The sequence below is a fragment of the Sabethes cyaneus genome, chromosome 3, assembly GCF_943734655.1.
Source record: "Sabethes cyaneus chromosome 3, idSabCyanKW18_F2, whole genome shotgun sequence".
In the NCBI taxonomy this organism is placed as follows: Eukaryota; Metazoa; Arthropoda; class Insecta; order Diptera; family Culicidae; genus Sabethes; species Sabethes cyaneus.
Window position 1 is genome coordinate 73,379,442 of NC_071355.1, and position 19,216 is coordinate 73,398,657.

General features: G+C 39.1%; 1 protein-coding gene across 1 annotated transcript in view; it reads left to right on the plus strand.

The window, feature by feature from the left end:
* The first annotated feature begins 279 nt into the window (after positions 1 to 279).
* LOC128742057 (protein tincar) overlaps positions 280 to 19,216 on the plus strand; it is a 96,044-nt gene continuing 77,107 nt past the window's right edge. The window contains exons 1-2 of the mRNA XM_053838250.1: positions 280 to 839; positions 1,574 to 1,695. Of these exons, the coding sequence (XP_053694225.1) occupies positions 280 to 839; positions 1,574 to 1,695 (682 nt within the window). The remainder of the gene's footprint in view (positions 840 to 1,573; positions 1,696 to 19,216) is intronic.

Below are 19,216 nucleotides of genomic sequence, written 5' to 3' on the forward strand. Positions count from 1 at the left end.
GCTAGGATTTGCTACCACGCCATCAGCACTGAACTAACGATGAACAAACCATATCGAGGCAGCCGGAAAGACTTCATACCAAATACGTAGCCAGTAGAAATGGCAACGGCTCATCATCCCATCGTGTTCACCTAGGACTAAACAGCTTTTTATTTCCACGTCGTGAGCGTCGCAATCCGACGACTCGAAGCTCAATCTAACTGTCTGTAAGACTTCATCAGTAGTTGATTAACTCTTTCGTAACTAGCTTCAAACCGTAAACGTTCCGATTCGAAGAAAATGTCGATAACGGGGTCGCTAGTCGGTTACGAAAACAACAATGAGGTATCGAAGAAGAACCGCTCTCTGCTCAACATAACCGCGACCTCCAACGCATCCTCGAAGCAATGCCCAAGTCTCAATACAAGCATATCGAATAGTGTGATAACAACGGCCAGCAATCAGTACCGGCAGCACCGAACAGATGCTAGCACCGGGGGAGGCTGCACTTCCGGAGGCGGCACCAAAAAGCCCCGGCGGTTGCATCTGAACACACTGTGGTCGGTGTGGTACGGTATACTGATTACCCTCCTGCAGGGCTATCTGGTGCTCCAGGGAACGCACCGCTATCTTGGTCTGTCCGCGCTGAGTTGGAAATATGAAAAGCCGACCACCGAACTGGACATACAAATAGTGTTTTGCGGGTTGGTGGTGTTGTTTCTGCCCCTGCTGCTGGCTGCCACGATGTTCCGCGTAGGGAATCTGGCCAATGATGGCATTAAGCTGGCATCCGGCACCAGACTGTGCTCGTCTGCACCCACCGACGGACTGGAGGAGGAAGCCTTCGAGGGAACACTACGGTACGTACCGACACTGCACTGCTCCCATCTACCCACTACTTACCTACAAGTGGTGCATTGTTGCTCTCAATCACAACCGCAACGACGCGCCGTGGCGCGACGACCAACCGGTGACGTTCGTTAGAACCGACGCGACGAGAGTGCGGACAAATGTGATTTATCATTGCGACACCTCTCAGAGGCTCGCACGTCAGTGTCCGTCAAAGGAACGAGTTTCCGCTAATGAGATTAACTGGACGGCACTATGTGGGTCTCGGGGAAGTGTGGAAACAATTATGATTCATGATAGCGTCCGGCTATGTTTCATGCTAGTCTGTAGTCAATACATTTCCTAAAGATTACTTTAAGAGTTTTATGAAATATTTTCGGAAAGAGCATATAATTAAAACTTTGTAAGCTATTACTTCCATTCATCTTTCAAGAACTTCTCGCAGTCGATGATGGCTATTAATTAGCGAAAGTTGCCGAGTCGGTGCCAAATTACTAATTGATTAATTACAAACACTTGTTGGACCACCTCTGCTCTGCTCATGCCGAGCAAATTCATTATTCGTTCATTCTTCCACTAATGGAGCGATAATTGAACGCCAAATAAGCTAATAATTGCAACCACCACCACCACCACTTTGTACAACCGCAAATTGTTCGAAACTCACTGCCAGTCGCAATGATGGCAACTGTGATGGCTGCTCCTGGCTCTAAATAATATACCGTATTTTCGTATTTTTCGACAGAGCACTGTGGATTCACGGAGGGCCGACTTCCGCTTTCATACATATCATAACGGCAATATGTCTGCTACTTCCGCGCTTGCTGCTAGAGGCAAAAGTGATCGAAAATGGACTGCTTCCCAAAGGTAAGTGATGAAACCCTTTACTTTACGCTACCTTCAATCGGGCGTTTCCTCTAATTCAATTCAATGTAAACGCTTGGTTATCCACTGTAAAATTGGCTTGGCACAAGCAGCTTTAAACTTTTTATCGAGTGCGGAGAACCGCAAATGGTTAGAATAATGTTATGCTACAGCGTTCGTTTGCGGTTCAACACGGGTCGTATAATTTCTTCCGTTCGGTTACAGCAATAAATATACCAACAGCCAAGCTGCCTGGCTATAATTGTTGGCTGACTCGATTTCTGGTGCGCCCGGCGCTCGCCCGCTCGCTGGCTGGGACGCGATCCGAGAAGGAATAAAACTTTTTTAATTACAATTGATGTTATTCGCCTGGTTAAGCTTCGCTCTTCGATTAGCGTCTTTCCAGCGAGTGGTGCTCAATGCTGCTGGGTATATAAAATGTGTTGAAGTGCGAGTACTCTTAAAGTACAGATTGTTTTCCGTTGAGTTTTTCGAATTAAAAACTTTTGTATGGAAGAAGTAGCTGATGTTGTTGTTTTCGAGAAAATTCGTAAAGTTTTCCAGCTTATCGGCTATCGGGAGTACACTGCTTGAATTTCATTTAAATTTTTGCTGTGAAGCTGATCCTAAAAATTAACCTAATAATTCGGAGAAGCGGTTGTCATGGGTTAACGATATCAAATAAATAGTTCGAATTTTGAGCAAATGATTTAAGATAGTTTACAAACACATATAATATAGGAATGTATTCGATTTTCAATTATTTAGTAAAAGATTCCCCTCCATCATTCGGGACCTGCACACGCTAGTACTTATAGCGGAATCAGCTTAATGAATTGAAAAATTAATAATAATGATGAACTAACAAAAAGCGCATTTACATCTCCACAAAAGCTCGTCCGGTATGTAAATCTTCTCGACCACAATCGAAACGAAATTTACCACCCAAATTGATACCGGTGTGCAACCAGTTTATTACCATGCGGAAGCTGGTCTCATCGTCACGAATTAAATTTGCTTGATTGTCAAAAGAAAAAATAATATATTTTTAATTAAATTATTTGCGAATCTGCCCGAACGAAAGATAATGAATGAATAAATAAACGTAATTAATTTCACACTCCCGTTTGGCTAGCGATGCTCGAGCGCACACGAAGCCATCATGGAACATGGAAAGCTACACGGCAAATTCCATACCGACCTGGATATTCGTAAACCACGTTGATGGAGGAAAACTGCAGCTGCTGCAGAACTGTTTTCCTTCTTTGATGAAATAACCTACCTATGCAGTGCTGTAATGTTTTGTTCTGAATGTGGAGTTGTGAATCTTGTATTTTTAATCAGAAAACAGTGGGCAGAAATTAATCATAATGTAGTTGCTGATTAGAATCCCTTATTAACAATTCAACAATCTAAAAGCTTGCACATTTCTCAATCCACATCTGAAAAGAATAATAAGCTCAATGTAAATGTTGTTTTTTTCTGAATTTGCACAGAAAAACGAGCTTTCGCTCGGTTTGTTTACATTTGGTTTATTGGCCATCAATCAAACAATTTTCATAATAACAGACATAGAATTTTTGATATTTCACGTAAGTACAGTGACATTTGCTATTGTGTTAGAGAAATATGGATTTCTCCAGATAAACAAAAACAACTTAAAATCTTACTTTCGTTTCCCTGTCTTGCAAAAAGGTCATCACAAGCTATTTTTATCAGAATATTAATTCTGCGACGAATAAAACTTCCTAAATGTTTTGCAAAAACTGCTTCTTCCTTAACCAGAAAATTACCAAATTTTCAATATAATATTTTCGTTTAATCGATTTTTGGAGAATCCTATTGGAAACCCTGCGTACAATTATACCTGTGAATAAAAAGTGATGAAAATTTCGTTTAGTTTAGCAACAAACATTTATAAAGAGCGAAACAAAATGGTTTACCCAGCCAGAAAGACAATAAGGTTACAATTATTATTACCTATTTCACATTTTATTAGGATTCCCATTAATTTTGCTGCTGAACAACATAATAATTGTGAAAACAAAAATGAGCGAGGATGACTCCATTGTGTGCGAACGAACTCTCAAATCGTGTATTCAAACAAGCATGAAATTATGGAAGCTTCAAAGCTGAAAAGTGATGTTTCAGTGCATTTCCAATCGGTTTAAAACAAGTTTAGCTAAATAATGCGGAAGCGCTCTCTGCATTATCTTCTAATAACTGCGATTTACGTCGAATCACCGATGATCTAGAAAAATGTACGATATTTTATTGAAATTCTTTAATTTCGATCTTCGTATCGTATTCCATTAAGACGCTCTACAAATTTCAGTGATACGATATTTATAAAATATGGTATTGCTCCAGCAATATTGCTTAGTTTTCCGCTCGTTGTATGTAAATATTAGATTGCTGTAAACGGGAAAACTTTTGGATCGACTACAGAAGTCGTGCCACTCCTATTTTTCACTATCTAGGTTGTGTAACTGAAAAAGCACACATTTTACATTTCTCCTAATAATTCGTCGTTGGAATGGATCATTGAAGATAGTTGTTTTCGTAATCCCGCAATCGGTGTTTAACAACAGAAAAAACTTTTTCAATAACTTTCGACGATTCTCTCAGTGATTTAATGATTTAATGAACAATGTGTTTTGAATGTTATTTTCTTTACCAACACTGTTTTGTGTACATACACGGTGTGGTATTATGCCCTGCTCCCGATGAAAAATTCGACAGATGGCATTTGACGCATCTCTTGAAAGGACGTGCCACGAGGTATCCACGACGTTGATCCAAAATTGATTCAATTTCTGATTGTTTGAAGCTGACAATTATTTATTTTGTTTATAAAAACATACATGTAGTGGTCCTAATGATAACTTTAATTTAACTAGTACGCCAAATGTTCAGTTCCCACGAATAGTCCTACGAGTAAGGTGAAAATCAAAACTAGCTGATATTTGGCTGAAGACTCGTTAAAGACCGACGTTGGCCCCGTTTGCTGCATAATTTGTCTTTCGAAACAGCACTTGGAGGAGCATTCTGCTTGTGTTGTTTACCCCATTGGATTGGGAATATTTGGATTTGGGTTAGATAAGGATTGGGCTTGAATTTGGATTCGGATTCGGATTTGGATTCCATCCAATATACAATCAAATCCTAGTTCAATCGAAATCCAATCCAAATCCTATCCAAATCTCATCAAAATCCAATCCTAACTCAAATCCAATCCAACTCCAATCAAAATCAAAACCCAAATCCAAATCCTATCCAAGTTCAATCAAAATCCAAGTTAATTCCTATCTAATCCAAATCTTATCTAAATCCTGCCGAAATTCAATCCAAATAAATATCTAAATACAATTCTAATTCCACTCATATCCCATCTAGACTGAATCCAAATCCAAATAAACATCCAAAAGCAAAGCAAAGCAAAGCCTAGGTGCGACATTCCGTTATCGAAACTTGACCTTCTGTTTTTATACGACAGACTTCGCAGCCAGTTGTTAGAGTGCAGGACAATTGCAGGGCCAGTTGCTACGATCCTATTGACTCTAACAGCCTCTCCCAGCGTCATATCTCGACAAGCGTCATACCTCGAAGCCAACTGGGAGGTAATAAACATCCAGACTTAATCCAAATCCAATCCAATCCATCTAAATCCAAGTCTCATCCAAATCCAATCCAAATAAATATACAAATCCAATCCAAATCCAATGCTAGTTCAATCCATATCCAATCCATATGAAATCCAAATGCAATCCAAATCCTATCCAATCGCAATCCATCTAAATCCAAGTCTCACCCTATTCATCCAAATTGAATACAAATAAATATCCAAATCCAATCCAAATTCAATCCAGCTCTAATCCAAAATCAATCCATAAAATATCCAAATCTCATCCAAATGCAATCCAAATTCAATACAATTTTAATCCATATTCCATTCAAATAAATATCCAAATCCAATGCTAGTTCAATCCGAAACCAACCCAGATTAAATCCAAGTCCAAATGAACATCCAAATTCAATCAAAATCCGATCAAATTTATCTAAATCCAGTACTAACTTAATCCAAACCCCATTTAGATTGAATCCAAATCCAAATAAACATCCAAATTCCATCCAAATCCAATTAAATTCATTTAAATCCAACTCTAATCCAAATTCAATCCAAATAAATATCCAAATCCAATCCTAATCCAATCCGGATTGTGTGCAAATCCAAATAAGCTTCCAGATTTAATCTAAATCCAATCCAACCTGCCTATCATCGCCATTTGGTAACCTAAGCGGAATACCCTAGGGGAGCAACTTGGGACCACTGTTGTTCATTACTTGTTTCAACGATGTTGCATTATTGCTCGTTTAATTGTTTACGCTGACGATCTAAAACTGTATACTGTTGTGAGATGTTTCGAAGACAATGCAATCATCTACAAAAATTACTAAATATTTACGTTGATTGGTGTAAACGCAATAAACTAACTGTCAGTGTATCGAAGTGCTCCGTCATAACATTTCACCGTGGGACCTAAGAAATGAAAGAATCCAAAAACGATTCATCCGCGTTGCTCTACGCAACTTGCCTTGGCGTGATCCTCTGAATCCTCCGCCTCACCGCGATTGCTGTAAACTAATCAACCTTGACACTTTGACTAGACGCCGGACAATTCAGCAGGTTTCACTTATTTCCAAGCTCCTGAACAATGAAGTTAACTGTACACGATTGCTGTCTTTACTGGGGCTCCGAATTTTTGCTTCTGTTACTGTTACTACTTACTCTTGCTTCTGTTGAAGACTTGTTCGAGTTTGGGAAAAGCGCGAGCACCTTCTCACGCATCTGAATCCCTGCATCTGACTCCTTCGCAATGTGACAATCGCACCGTGTTATTTTTAATGTTTTTATATTCAGTAGGACAATATGTTGGATGGATACAATAAGCTATAAATAAATAAATAAATCTAAATTCAATCAAAATCTATCCAAATCCAATCCTATCTATCTAAATCCAATCCAAATCACATCAAAATCTTATCCAAATAAATATTCAAATCCAATCCAAATCACATCAAAATCCTATCCAAATAAATATTCAAATCCAATCCAAATTCAATCCAACTCTAATCCAAATTCAATCCAATCTATCTAAATCCAATCCAAATCACATCAAAATCCTATCCAAATAAATATTCAAAATCAAAAATAAAATTCAATCTATCTAAATCCAATCCAAATCACATCAAAATCCTTTCCAAATAAATATTCAAATCCAATCCAAATTCAATCCAACTCTAATCCAAATCCAATCCAATCCATCTAAATCCAATCCAAATCCTATCGAAATTCAATTTAAATAAATATCCAAATTCAATCCTAATTCAATCCAAATCTCATCTAGATTGAATCGAAATCCAAATAAACATCCAAATCCATTCCAGTCTATCTGAATCCATGAGTCGTTGCTGGCGAACCTCTCCTCTGGACCGGCGAGCACATGCTCTTCGTACTGGCGGTTTTTAGACGGTGGGTTCTTTTTTCCACAGCTCTACCAAGACGAACCAAAAACATTCGCACAGAGTCTCTGAGATTCCTCGCATTGGAATCATGTGAAAGAATTCTGCAGAGGATTCGCACAGAATACCTTGCTTATAGAAGCAGGATTCTTATAGGAGAATCCAAGAGTTGAATCCCAGGTATAGCTATAACTCGGAACGGGATTCGCCTGCACTATAAAATAAAAATCCTCTGGATTCTTAAATTCAAATCCAAATTCAATCCAACTCTTATCCAAATTCAATACAATCCATCTAAATACAATCCAAATCTCATTCAAATCCTATCCAAATAAATATCCAAATCCAATCCAAATTCAATTCAGCTCTAATCTAAATCCAATGCAAATTCAATCCGAATCTACATCTAATAAAAATTCAAATCCAATCCGCATCAAAAGCCAATTCAAATCTAGTTTAAATTCAATCTAATTCCAAGCCCATGTCCAGATCTATCTCCAAATGTAATCCAAATCCGATCCAAATCTAGTCCAAATCCTATCAATCTTATCCAACAGTTTAAAACCTTATTTGCAGCCCGTGAGATGAACTCAAATAGCTTCCAAATGATGTCGAAACATCAGAAGAATCAAATCCCATCCATTTCATACTGTGCAAAATGCAAGAATAGTCCATTTTACCCAATTCACCCCTAAATACATAATAAAACCTAACAAGAGCGACTAAAATTAACTCAAAGGCCGGAGAATAAACACGAATAGTATCAATTCGTTTGAAAAACATCAGGAGAGTTGAATGTCACCGATTTCATCGTACCGTGATGAATTCACAAATGGTCCATTCTGCCTGATTCTCTCCTAGATCCACACGACACGTTCATTTTCTATTGCGTAAAAAATGCGTTAATTTTCAACGACGGTCTCTTTAGAAAAGTTTATCAACAAAATATAGCACATCTTCTCACACTATTAGGGTGATCATAAATTCACCTATTAGGGTGAATATACAAGGTGTTGGGTAGCTTAGTGCAAATATTTCAAGGGGTTACATGAGAACACATTTGACGAAAAAAAAATTTTATACGCTCATGGTCAAATCTCAATAGTTAGCAGAGTTATTAAACATTTTTAGTTTTCGGATCTGTTTCTCTTAAATTAGCTCTAGTTCAAAAAGTACGCTGACTAGCTCAATTCTGTTGCTTTCATTCGAAAGCTGAGAATTTAACACCGATAATTGTCGTTAAGCCACCTGCTTCATGAAATTTAGTAAATTTTCAGAAGTAAAAAGCTTTGAAATAAGTGGTTTTTAAGGTGTTTTCATTAATTTTTTTCCTTAAAAGGTGTGATAAAATTAATTGGTTTTATCTACCAAATTGAAGCTCTGGTACTGTTCTACAATTCATTGTTCGGCGTGAGTTTCGTTACAGTTTAATTTTAATCGTAACGTGTTGAGTGCTGAATTAGTATCTGAAAACTGGGCGAGTTCATGCATAGCACACTAGATCACCGCGTGCGACAGACACAGTCTGACACGTATGAAAAACAACAACAGCAACAACCATGTTTTCCATAAGTAGTGGGTTCGCCACTACGCAACTCAAGTCGCTTTGGTTTGTTTGATGCAGCTCTCCTCGAAGCCTCGTTGAAAACAACGCTCCATCTCGGTAGCGACGGTACTTTGTTGGATATGTCCTTGAATTGAAATCATTATCTGACGAAACGATTCTGGATGTGTGTTTACTTGCTATGTACTTGCATTAGGTTGCCAACGGTACAACCATACTCCCTCTGGGTCTTCCTTGCTACACAATTGGCGAAGCAAATGTGACTGTCTGCAAGTTTTTCCAAAAAATGCATTTTGATGCTGCAATAGTTTTCTCGAATGTCCTAAAGAGACCCAAGAAGTCTGTTTCGTGTTCGTCGCATGCGGTAATCCAATGTGCTATGCGTGATGTATGAATTCGTGCTGTTTTCAGATACCGTAAAACGGGGTAACATTAATCATTGGGGGTAACATTGATCAGTTCGGGAAAGTTGGCGGAAGTTGTTTATTTCGGTTATTTATGCGAATGGTCCATTTGATCAATGTTACCCCGGTGATCAATGTTACCCAGTTTTACGGTACTAATTTAACACTCAATACGTTGTGTTTAAAATAAAATTGCAACAAAACTAAAAGAGCTAGGTGTTTCAGTCAAAGAACGAAGTGAACAGAATTGAACAATAGTATTAGAGCTTCAGATTGATAGATGAAAGCAATCAACTTTATCGCGCCTTTTTGGGAGCAATTTGATGAAAACGCCTTGAGAAACACTTATTTCAAAGTTTTTTACTTCAGGTTACTAAATTTCATGAAACAGAAGGTTTTTGGTCAATTTTCAGTGTTGAGATTTGACCATGTGCGCAAAAGGATTAATCAAATGTGGCCTACTATCACCTCCTGAAATATTTGCACTAAGCTACCTAATACCCTGGCTATTGGTCTAAAATAATTACTGTTGGATTCATTAACTTGTTTCTGTTGGCATTGGATCTTAATTCAATGATAAATTGTAGTTGTCTTAATGTGTAGATAAGCGTGTTGCATTGGAAAAGCTAAAATCTGTGACTAATCGTCTTGAATACTCTATTAAGATTTCCTAGATAAAACATCCTTTGGTATTCTCTAATCTAGTCATTTTCAAGTACCGTACACTTATTCATAGACGTAGAATTCCTCATAAGACGTTGGAAAGCGTTTATTCTCCAAACATTAATTTTCAAAAGTGGTGAAATATACATTTTTACCTTATCCCTTGCAGTGCCTTTGTCAGTAGAAACCTTCCTACCTAGTCTTTAAGCCCCATATGCAAATAAACCTCTTAAGTGCTTTGCACCCCGAGCTCCTGCCGCTGCTGCTTCCGAAATTCAAATATCGCTCGGTGTGCTCTTCCGTAAGTGCGCAATGCCTCCGCGAAATCTGAACATCTGCCTGGCACCGTGCCTGAAAAGCGAGACGGGAAAGGAATTTTTAAATAACTTCACACCCTTTGGTTCGATTCCGATTCCGACAAATTGCCACCTAGCTGTCTAGGGTATTATTATTCTTATTCCTGTACAATAAGTACACAGTTCGCGGGCAATGAGGGTGTGACTATGCGACGAATTCCACCATCAAACGTCGTGTGTCGCTGTCGGTAGATATCAGAGGAATTACGTTTCCCTGCGGCAAATATTTGCAAAAGGGAATTTTTCAGAAATCAATTTGTGAACAGCGAGAAGATGACGGAATCAAGATTGAACAAAGCATGAGCACGTTGGATGCTTGACTGTCATCATCAGTGAAATTTTCAAAAGATTGTGCAGTGCATGGAACACTTTGTCAATCAACGTTTAACGTGGAATGAGATAGGAGGTTCCCACTGTCAAGTTTTTGATAGCAAAATCGTCTCGTCACTTGGTGGCAACAGAAAAGTTTTCAAAATTTTTTTACGGTTCAATGTGTTGCAAAAGTCTCCATATATCAGTTATAAATGGAAATTATGAAACTGTATGAATCATCCTACCCAATGCAGAAAACTTCGGTAGGCAACAGATGAAACCGGTTATCGATTGCGAGATAAAGTTTGCGGATAGCCATGGCACCAATGGGTAGGTACATACAACTGCGTTTGAAAACTGCGAAACTTTTTCCCGCAAATTTACCGAGTAAACATTGCGAGTGAAGACGAAACTTGTGCAAAGTACCCACTCACATATGTGAGCAGATGTTACCGCATTATATACTTCTGCAGGCTCTTTTTGGGCAGCTGTGGAAACTGACAGCCCCCATGAACACCAAAGCAACACATAATCGATCATAGCAGAAATAAAAAGTTATTTAATACTCGAACGGTTTCGACCGGGAGGACGCACGCCGTGTGTGCTTTTGCAAAAATAGAAACTTTATCTGAAAGATCTATTACCAAGCCAACAAACCTTGCCAGCAGATAAGGAAACATGTTTTATTTTTCCTCCTTAGCACACACACGGAAGGTAGACTCGATCGGTTAGCGGTAAAAAACACACTAAGACGGATAAGGTGAATGTTCAATATGAAGTAGGGATGGGCCGTGGGTGGCTTTTCAGAAGGGAGCTTATGAGAACAGCAACGATGATGCAAGCGCAGGGGAAAAATAAACGAGAGCCGGTTCGTTCGAATGTTATTCTTGTACCTATCCAATGAGGGACGGGAGGGGGAGAGCAACGATTTATCCTGTTCCGGCTTTTCTCGATGTGATTGGTTCGGTAAGCGTAACGAAAAATATTTGTGGATGTTTACAGCTATTGCAAAAGGCATTCAAGCGTGGAAAATGAGACGGAAATGCGTTTAGCATAGCTGACAGCCAAATGCCTGCCTTTAGCAGGTTAGAAACGTTGCTCTTTAAGGGATTTTTTTCGGGAGGATAAGAAAAACAATTTCTTGATTTATGACTTCTCTCATTATGAATGGTAATTCGACAGTTTCTTATGTTAATCGCGAAAGTTCCCGCTTTTCACGATAACATTCGAGAACATAAAAATCTACAACATAATATCTGTTTCGCCCACAACTCAAAGTGCTTTGCAGTTATGTCTCATAACGCTCAATAAAGGAAACCTGGCAACTATCATTAACGCGCTGAAGCGCAAATGCAAAACTTCTTCCCTCGAGTTGTGCATCAAGCAGCTTACCTGCATCTAGGTAAGTACTACTATATTCCTAGTTATTGCTATGGACAACCCGCATACTGCTAGGGAAAGAATGCGCAGACAGCACAGGTGCAGCTGAAATAACAGCGAACGAACAGCGCTCCTAGACTATCATTTTTCTACTACGTGACGCCTGACGCCGTCCTGCTGCATGGGACGATTGCTCCCATTTTTTTCCTCCTTGGAACTACTGCATCGAAAACGAATCCTTCTGGAAAAAAACTTTTGCTGGTGCGAAGTTTTCTCTCACGCTTCCCTATTTCTCGAAGCATTCGGAGGTTGGCAAGAAGTTGCACTCAACCCGAGAACCGAAATCGATAAAAAGATAAATAGAAACGGCGAAACGAAGCGGTTCGTTTTGAATTTCTGCGATGGTATCCGTCCGTCGCAATATTCCATTAGAGGAAATAAATAATATATGAGCCACATCTGGATGAGATCGCGAGTCGAACTGTCGGAGTGTCGAGCACTTGTCGCGCCGTGAAGCTTGTTCGATCATTTGACATCTTGCAAAAGGATGTGAAACAAGTAAACGGAAATGACGCTAATCTAGTTAATTGAAACTCATTTTTTATCAAACAACGTCAGTTTGAATAATTCATCATTCTTGTCGAATCATTTCAAATAATTTCAGTGCGAATTTATTGCGTTTAGTGGATACTACTTTTTACTCACGTTATCAAATTCAATAATTTTCTTAGCACAATCTTGAGTTGATTTGAATTGGTGATAAACCTTTCAAAAAACTAAATATATCTATCTGTATCTGTCATCTTTGCCCACCACTTTTCCTTGTCAGAGTGTTTTGGTTGTTTTGCCACACTTCTACAATTTACATTGAAAATTGCCCAATATTTTCCGATAGGACGAAAAATTGTACAATTTGGTAAATTCAAACTTTTTTCAATCAAATTCGCATTATTTGGCTTATATTAGCATCCTGTTGTGCTCTTTGCGGGCATTGTATAGCCAAAATCCTTCACGCATTCAACGAAGTGTATCGTGCACCACAGTGAATCTTTTCGCCAGATGTCATTATCACACATGATGAATATCAGAATGCCACATCCTCCCCCTGCATAATATGAACAATTCAATATATTCTATCTTCGTATATATTTATAAAAGTGAGCATGAGTATGTTTGTATGTTTACATGTCCCACCATAATTCCAGAACGCTTTGACCGATTTGCACTAAACTTGGCACACATGTATTCTGGTACTAGCTGATTACCCGATCTTACTCGGGGTCCCTTTGCCTCTCAGTCACTTGTACATCTCTTATTGTATGAAAATTTTTAGTCATTTTTAGCGGTTGACTGAGCTGAGTGGCGCAACAAAATCGTGTCGAATGTGACTTACATAATACCAAAAGTAGACCAGTCGAGCAAAGTGCCCAGATAACCAATAAGCATTAACATAAGCAGCAAATCAACCGCCTATTAGCATATCTGGCATTTTATACTGCACGTATATTACTGTATATTAGCTTTTTGACTGCATAGGTGTTGTAAATTGGCATCCACAATTCTATTAAAATTCTTCTTGTCGGTAATTAGCTGCACATTCTCATTTTCAGCACTACAAGAAGGTAAGCAGTAAAGTAGCCATACATTTCGCCAAAATGGCATTATAGTAGCATTTAAGTCTTTAAGTCGCCTGCTTATTGGCTTGCATTTGAATAGCATTGGTGATGCTTATTGGTTGCCTGGGTGACATTCGACGTGACAAAATCGGAGTCGAAAAGTGGTTCTATAGGAATTAGATACAACAGTAATTGTCAACCCTGACTCTCTGACTTGAACAAATTATCGAATTTAAAAAACGAAATAGTGTGTTTCATCTATTTTGAAAAGGCGTTATATACATTTTGGACATTTTGATTTCAAAGTCAAACTTTTGCATAAAAAATACTTCAGCTTCAAAAAGCAAGTTTAGTTAACATGTGCATCCACCTATAACTGCGAATCACGGGGCTTGACAGAAAAGTTAGGTTTGAATACGATTACAATTGGCTCCCATTATAGCTTGATTCAATCTGTGGATCTCCCAGTTTGGTAAAAAGAACGGATTTTGAACTGTTGCTTTAATGCCCCTCCCCGAATCTAATTGTCGCTCTTTCCACGTTTTGTCTCGTTCGGAAATACTATAAAACGCATATGTTTCATTACTTTCTTCTACTGTTTCCTTCGGCTCTTAGAAAGAATATTGTTATAAATTTTTTTTTTAAGTTATCGAATGACTTGGAAAGCAAACTGAGTTAAGAACTGAGGAAGGCGTCAAATCGGGTCTTTATGTATCAAGGATGCTAGAATGTTATGCTACGATTCCTTTCAGTAATCAGCATCTGCGGCTGATTTACAACGCCGAGTATTAAAGTTACTCAAAATTTGCTATGTAAGAGAGATCTCAGCACATTTACCGGTCTTATGACAGGACATTATCCGTGCAAATATCATCTTCAAAACCTTGGTTTTGTACAAGATGATGTCTTTCGCTTTTGCAATGCCAAGAACGAAACCTCGGAACACTTGCTCAGCAATTGCGGAGCACTAATTAGACGCAGACTGCAGTATCTCATAAAGGGCCTATTAGAGCCTAGAGAGGTCTGGTTTGTGTCGAAGATCAGGGTAAGTAGGTTTATAATTCAAGACATTCCTGTTTGGTACTTTTCAATTAGGCCATTGCAAATAATTTTAAAAGTTCTTGTCACTCCCCCCTCTAGGAAATTGGTTGAAGGATATGAGTTAAATTTTTTTATAAAATCAATTGTCTGTGGGCTCTACAGCCTGAAAAACTTGAAAAATGAGTGTACGAGTTAAGTTAACGCTTCTAGTATGAAATAGAAATGGAAATTCAAACAGCGAAATTTCCGACAATCGGCCAAAAATTTTCTTTCGTTTTTGACTTTATTTCGTAGACTTTGGTATGGAAATTAACAATGTATATATTAAAAGCAAGAATAGATTTGGTTTTCACGTTTAAACTTAAAATAAAAATGCCTAAAATCCATATATTTTTTTGCTCGATTAAAAAATTCTCTTTGTTTGTTTTTCAACCCTTCAGCGGCCCAACACCGGAGGGACACAAGATTTTTTAAAATATTTGTAATGGCCTTATAGAAATTTCGACGAAATTAAAATGTAATTTCGTTTCCTTTCGAGAGTTCGAAATTGGTCATTATTTCGTTTCAACTAATTTCGCCTAATCGAAATTGAGCTTGAATTTCGTTTCGTTTCGTCTCGACACCGAAAAAGCCAATCTCGCACAGCCTTAATGATGTCCATCCAGTTTTGTTTGTTATTGCGTCTGCAACCATCCACCCTTTTTCATGCCTTTTCACCCCTTTTCATGGAATATGATCGACGCCCATATCGTAAACGGACCAAATCTTCACCCTGCGTCAGATCCTCCAGAAGTGCTGCGATTTCCATGTCCCCACGCATCGCCTGTTTATCGATTTCAAAGCCGCATATGATAGCGTAAACCGACAAGAGCTATGGAAAATTTTGGACGAAAATGGCTTTCCGGGTAAGCTTACTACACTTACCATGGCTACGTTGGATGGGATTCAGTGCTGTGTGAGAATCTCGGGTGGACTGTCAAACCCATTCGAATTTCGCAGAGGACTTCGACAAGGAGATGTCCTTTCCTGCCTGCTATTCAACATTATACTTGAAGGTGTTATTAGACGTGCGGTGATCGAAATGCGGGGCACGATTTTCAATAAATACAGTCAATTTATCTGATTTGCTGACAACGTGGATGCTGTCGGCAGAACATATTAGGCGGTGGAAGATCAGTACACCAGACTGAAACGCGAAGCAGAGAAGATTGGGTTGAAGATTAATGCGTCTAAAATAAAGTATATACTGGGGAGCGGGACCGAGTACGATCGGCCCGCTAGGACAGTACCGTGGCAATCGGCGGGAATGAGTTTGAGGTAGTCGACAAGTTCGTATACCTTGGCTCACTGGCTACAGAAGACAACAATACCAGCCGTGAGATTAAAAGGTGTATTATCAGAGGAAGTCGAGCCTACTACGGACTCCACAAATACTTGCGATCGAACAATCGGAGTCCCCGTACAAAGTACACATTGTACAAAACGCTGATTAGACCGGTTGTCCTCTACGGGCATGGAACGTGAACACTGCTAGAAGAGGACCAACGGGAACTCGGAGTTTTTGAACGGCGGGTGCTAAGAACCATCTTTGGCGGCGCGCAAGATAACGGTGTATGGAGGCGAAGAATGAACCACGAGCTCGCGCGTTTCTGCCGCGAACCAAGTATTCAGAAAGATGTTAAAGCTGAACGGATACGTTGGGCAGGACATGTTGCTAGAATGCCGGACAACTATCCTGCAAAAATGATTTGCGCATCGAATCCGGCAGGAACAAGACGAAGAGGGGCACAGCAAGCAAGGTGGCAAGACCAGCTGAAGCGAGATCTGGCGAGCACTGGGTGCCCGCGGAACTGTAGATTAACTGCTATGGACCGAAATAGATGGAGAAATTATACTGCGCAGGCCTTATCGTTAGTCCAATTGAGTAAGTCGTGAAGTTATGTTCCCATTACACTTTGAAAAAAGTTGGGTTTTCTTTTTTATTTGCCCTACAATAAGAGCTATCCATCTTGAAGTAGTTGCCAGTTAAACCACCGATGCATACAAGAAAGCGACTAGAAGGTTCATAGCACAGCAAAGATCTCCGCACACACTTAACAAAAAGCACCGAATTTGGTAAAATTTTACCGAAATCTAAACAGCTGAACGTTCGGTAAAAATTTCGATGGTGCCAATCGACGTTTACAGATCATTAATAATGTTTGGTGCAATAAAAAATTTTACCGAACGTTCTGCTGTTTAGATTTCGGTAAAATTTTACCGAACCGATTGCAGGAAATGTTCTCCGACAATTTTGTACTAAACTAAAATGAGTCCTTTCTGGGTTAGGAAGCCCTTTCACGAATGCTCATACACAATGATGGTTTAAAGGGTTATATACAGTTAGAGCTTTCGAAACATCGATTTTCTGTTTATTTCAAAATCGTAGTTTACATTTATTTAAGTATGCACACAGAAAATTTCATGCCAATCCGACAAATATTAACGAAGCTCTACGCATATTTGTAATGACGTGTCAGAGCGATTGAAGAAGGAACGCGAAACTTTGAACGCGTTTTTCTCAAAACCATGTTTTCAAAGTCGGTGAGCAAAATTTTTCGAAAACGGCTACACCGAATCACTTCAAATTTTGATCAAATTTTGAAATTTTGAATCGAAGGGGGTTTTCACCGATTAATATCTGACATTTTATAGACAATTTAAGAGCAAAATTTATGTCAAAAATCGATTTTTTGATGTTTGAGAAGCTGCTATTGCGTCAAAAATGATTAATTTGCTAATTCCTTCGATCAATCTATAGAAAAAATATATTATATCACCGATTCCTTTTCGGTTTTTCGACTTCCGATGATTTAGTCTATAGATATCGTTCTCACCGCAAGACGCCTTATTTTAGAAGAGTTCCAAGAGATTGACTATAGCAGCTATTTCAATAACTTTTTTTAAAAACAAAATATGTTAAAATACAGCCAAAAACTATCGTAAGATGTATAAAAATTTTCACTTTAATCAAAATCCACTTTTTTAAGCCTCCTAACACTACATAACCCCTTAATCCTCCTGCTGCTCCCCATATGGGTGGCTGTTGGGAGAGGATGGTTCGGGCTGTCAGATCAGCGCTGGGATGCATCCCGGTAGAGTAAAAGCTGGATGACGAATCGATCCTCGCGGTACTGACAGAAGCTGAAAGCATGGTTAACCCTTTATAAGGCAGTGGCAACTATATTGCCACCAACAAAAATTTTTTATTTTGCTTCTATAATTATATTGATGTCCTTATAGACGCAAAACAAATATTTTTCGTTGGTGGCAATTTTATTGCCACGGCCTTATAAAGAGTTAATTCCAGACCATTAACGTTCATCCCACTGGAAACGGCCTACCAGGAGTCTTTAACACCGAACTATTTCTACAGCTCAATTCGAGCGGTGTGCAAAAACCGGAGAAATTTCCCACGAATACTGGTATGGCACTGAGGAATAGCTGGAGCACACCCTGGATAATTTCTGGCGTCATTGCCTAGCAGAATATCTACCAACTATTATTAGTCGTATGAAGTTGTTGGTGAAGGTTTTCGCAACAGACGAAATCAGAATATTAGAAACTAGTGATTCAAACACTTCCAGGAAAAGATGGAGTAGCACGTTGAGCAGATGCACAGACCTCAGCAGGTGTTTTGAAAAGGGTTGTTGTGAAGTTGGCTGTACTGGACATAGGACCTTTTGACGCTAAATCAGAAATTAAGGCATCACGGGGGGGAGGAGATGTTCGCCGTAACAGCTCTTGTAACGAACAGCTCTGGTGCAATTCCACGCAAGCCCAACGGACCGGATGTTCGCGAGAAGTTACATCAGGATCAGGATGGATGCGCATCGGTGGCACTCGCGTTTGTTTTGTTTATTATTTTGACATTTGACGATTTTGATCTGTTTTAAAATATTTTAAATAATGAATACTAAAAAAAGCAAAGCCTAGGTGCTACATTCCGTTATCGGAACTTGCCTTCCGTGTTTATTCGACAGACTTTGCCGCCAGCTGATAGAGTGCACGACAACTGCAGGGCCAGTTACTACGATCCTATTGACTCTAACAGCCTCTCCCAGCCGAGATTCGAACATACAACGACTGGCTTGCTAGGCCAGCATCATACCTCGAGGCCAACTGGGAATACTAACATGTTCAATATTTAATAACACAATAACATAATTTTCTAGTAATACGCTACGGGTGATGATCTTACCCTCCATATTCGATACATTTGCTCCATTGAGAGAAGTATATTTCTCTTCAATGTTTTACCTTTGTTATACTATAACAAAGGTTTAAAAATTGGTCGAAAAACACGAAATTGATCCGAGGCCCGGAGGGCCAAGTCACATATACCAATCGATAGGGTTCGACGATTTGAGCAATGTCTGTGTGTGTGTGTGTGTGTGTGTGTGTGTGTATGTATGTAATGATTTTTTCTATCGCCTGTTTCTCAGAGATGGCTGAACCGAATCGTTCGCTATTACTTTTGTTTGAAAGGTATTATTGTCTAGTAGATCACTATTGAGTTGTTTCGTGATACGACGTTTCGTTTAAAAGTTATAAGGAAAAATGTGAAAAATACGTGACACGGGTTTCTCCGGAACTACATGACCGATTTCAACGATCTTAGTATCA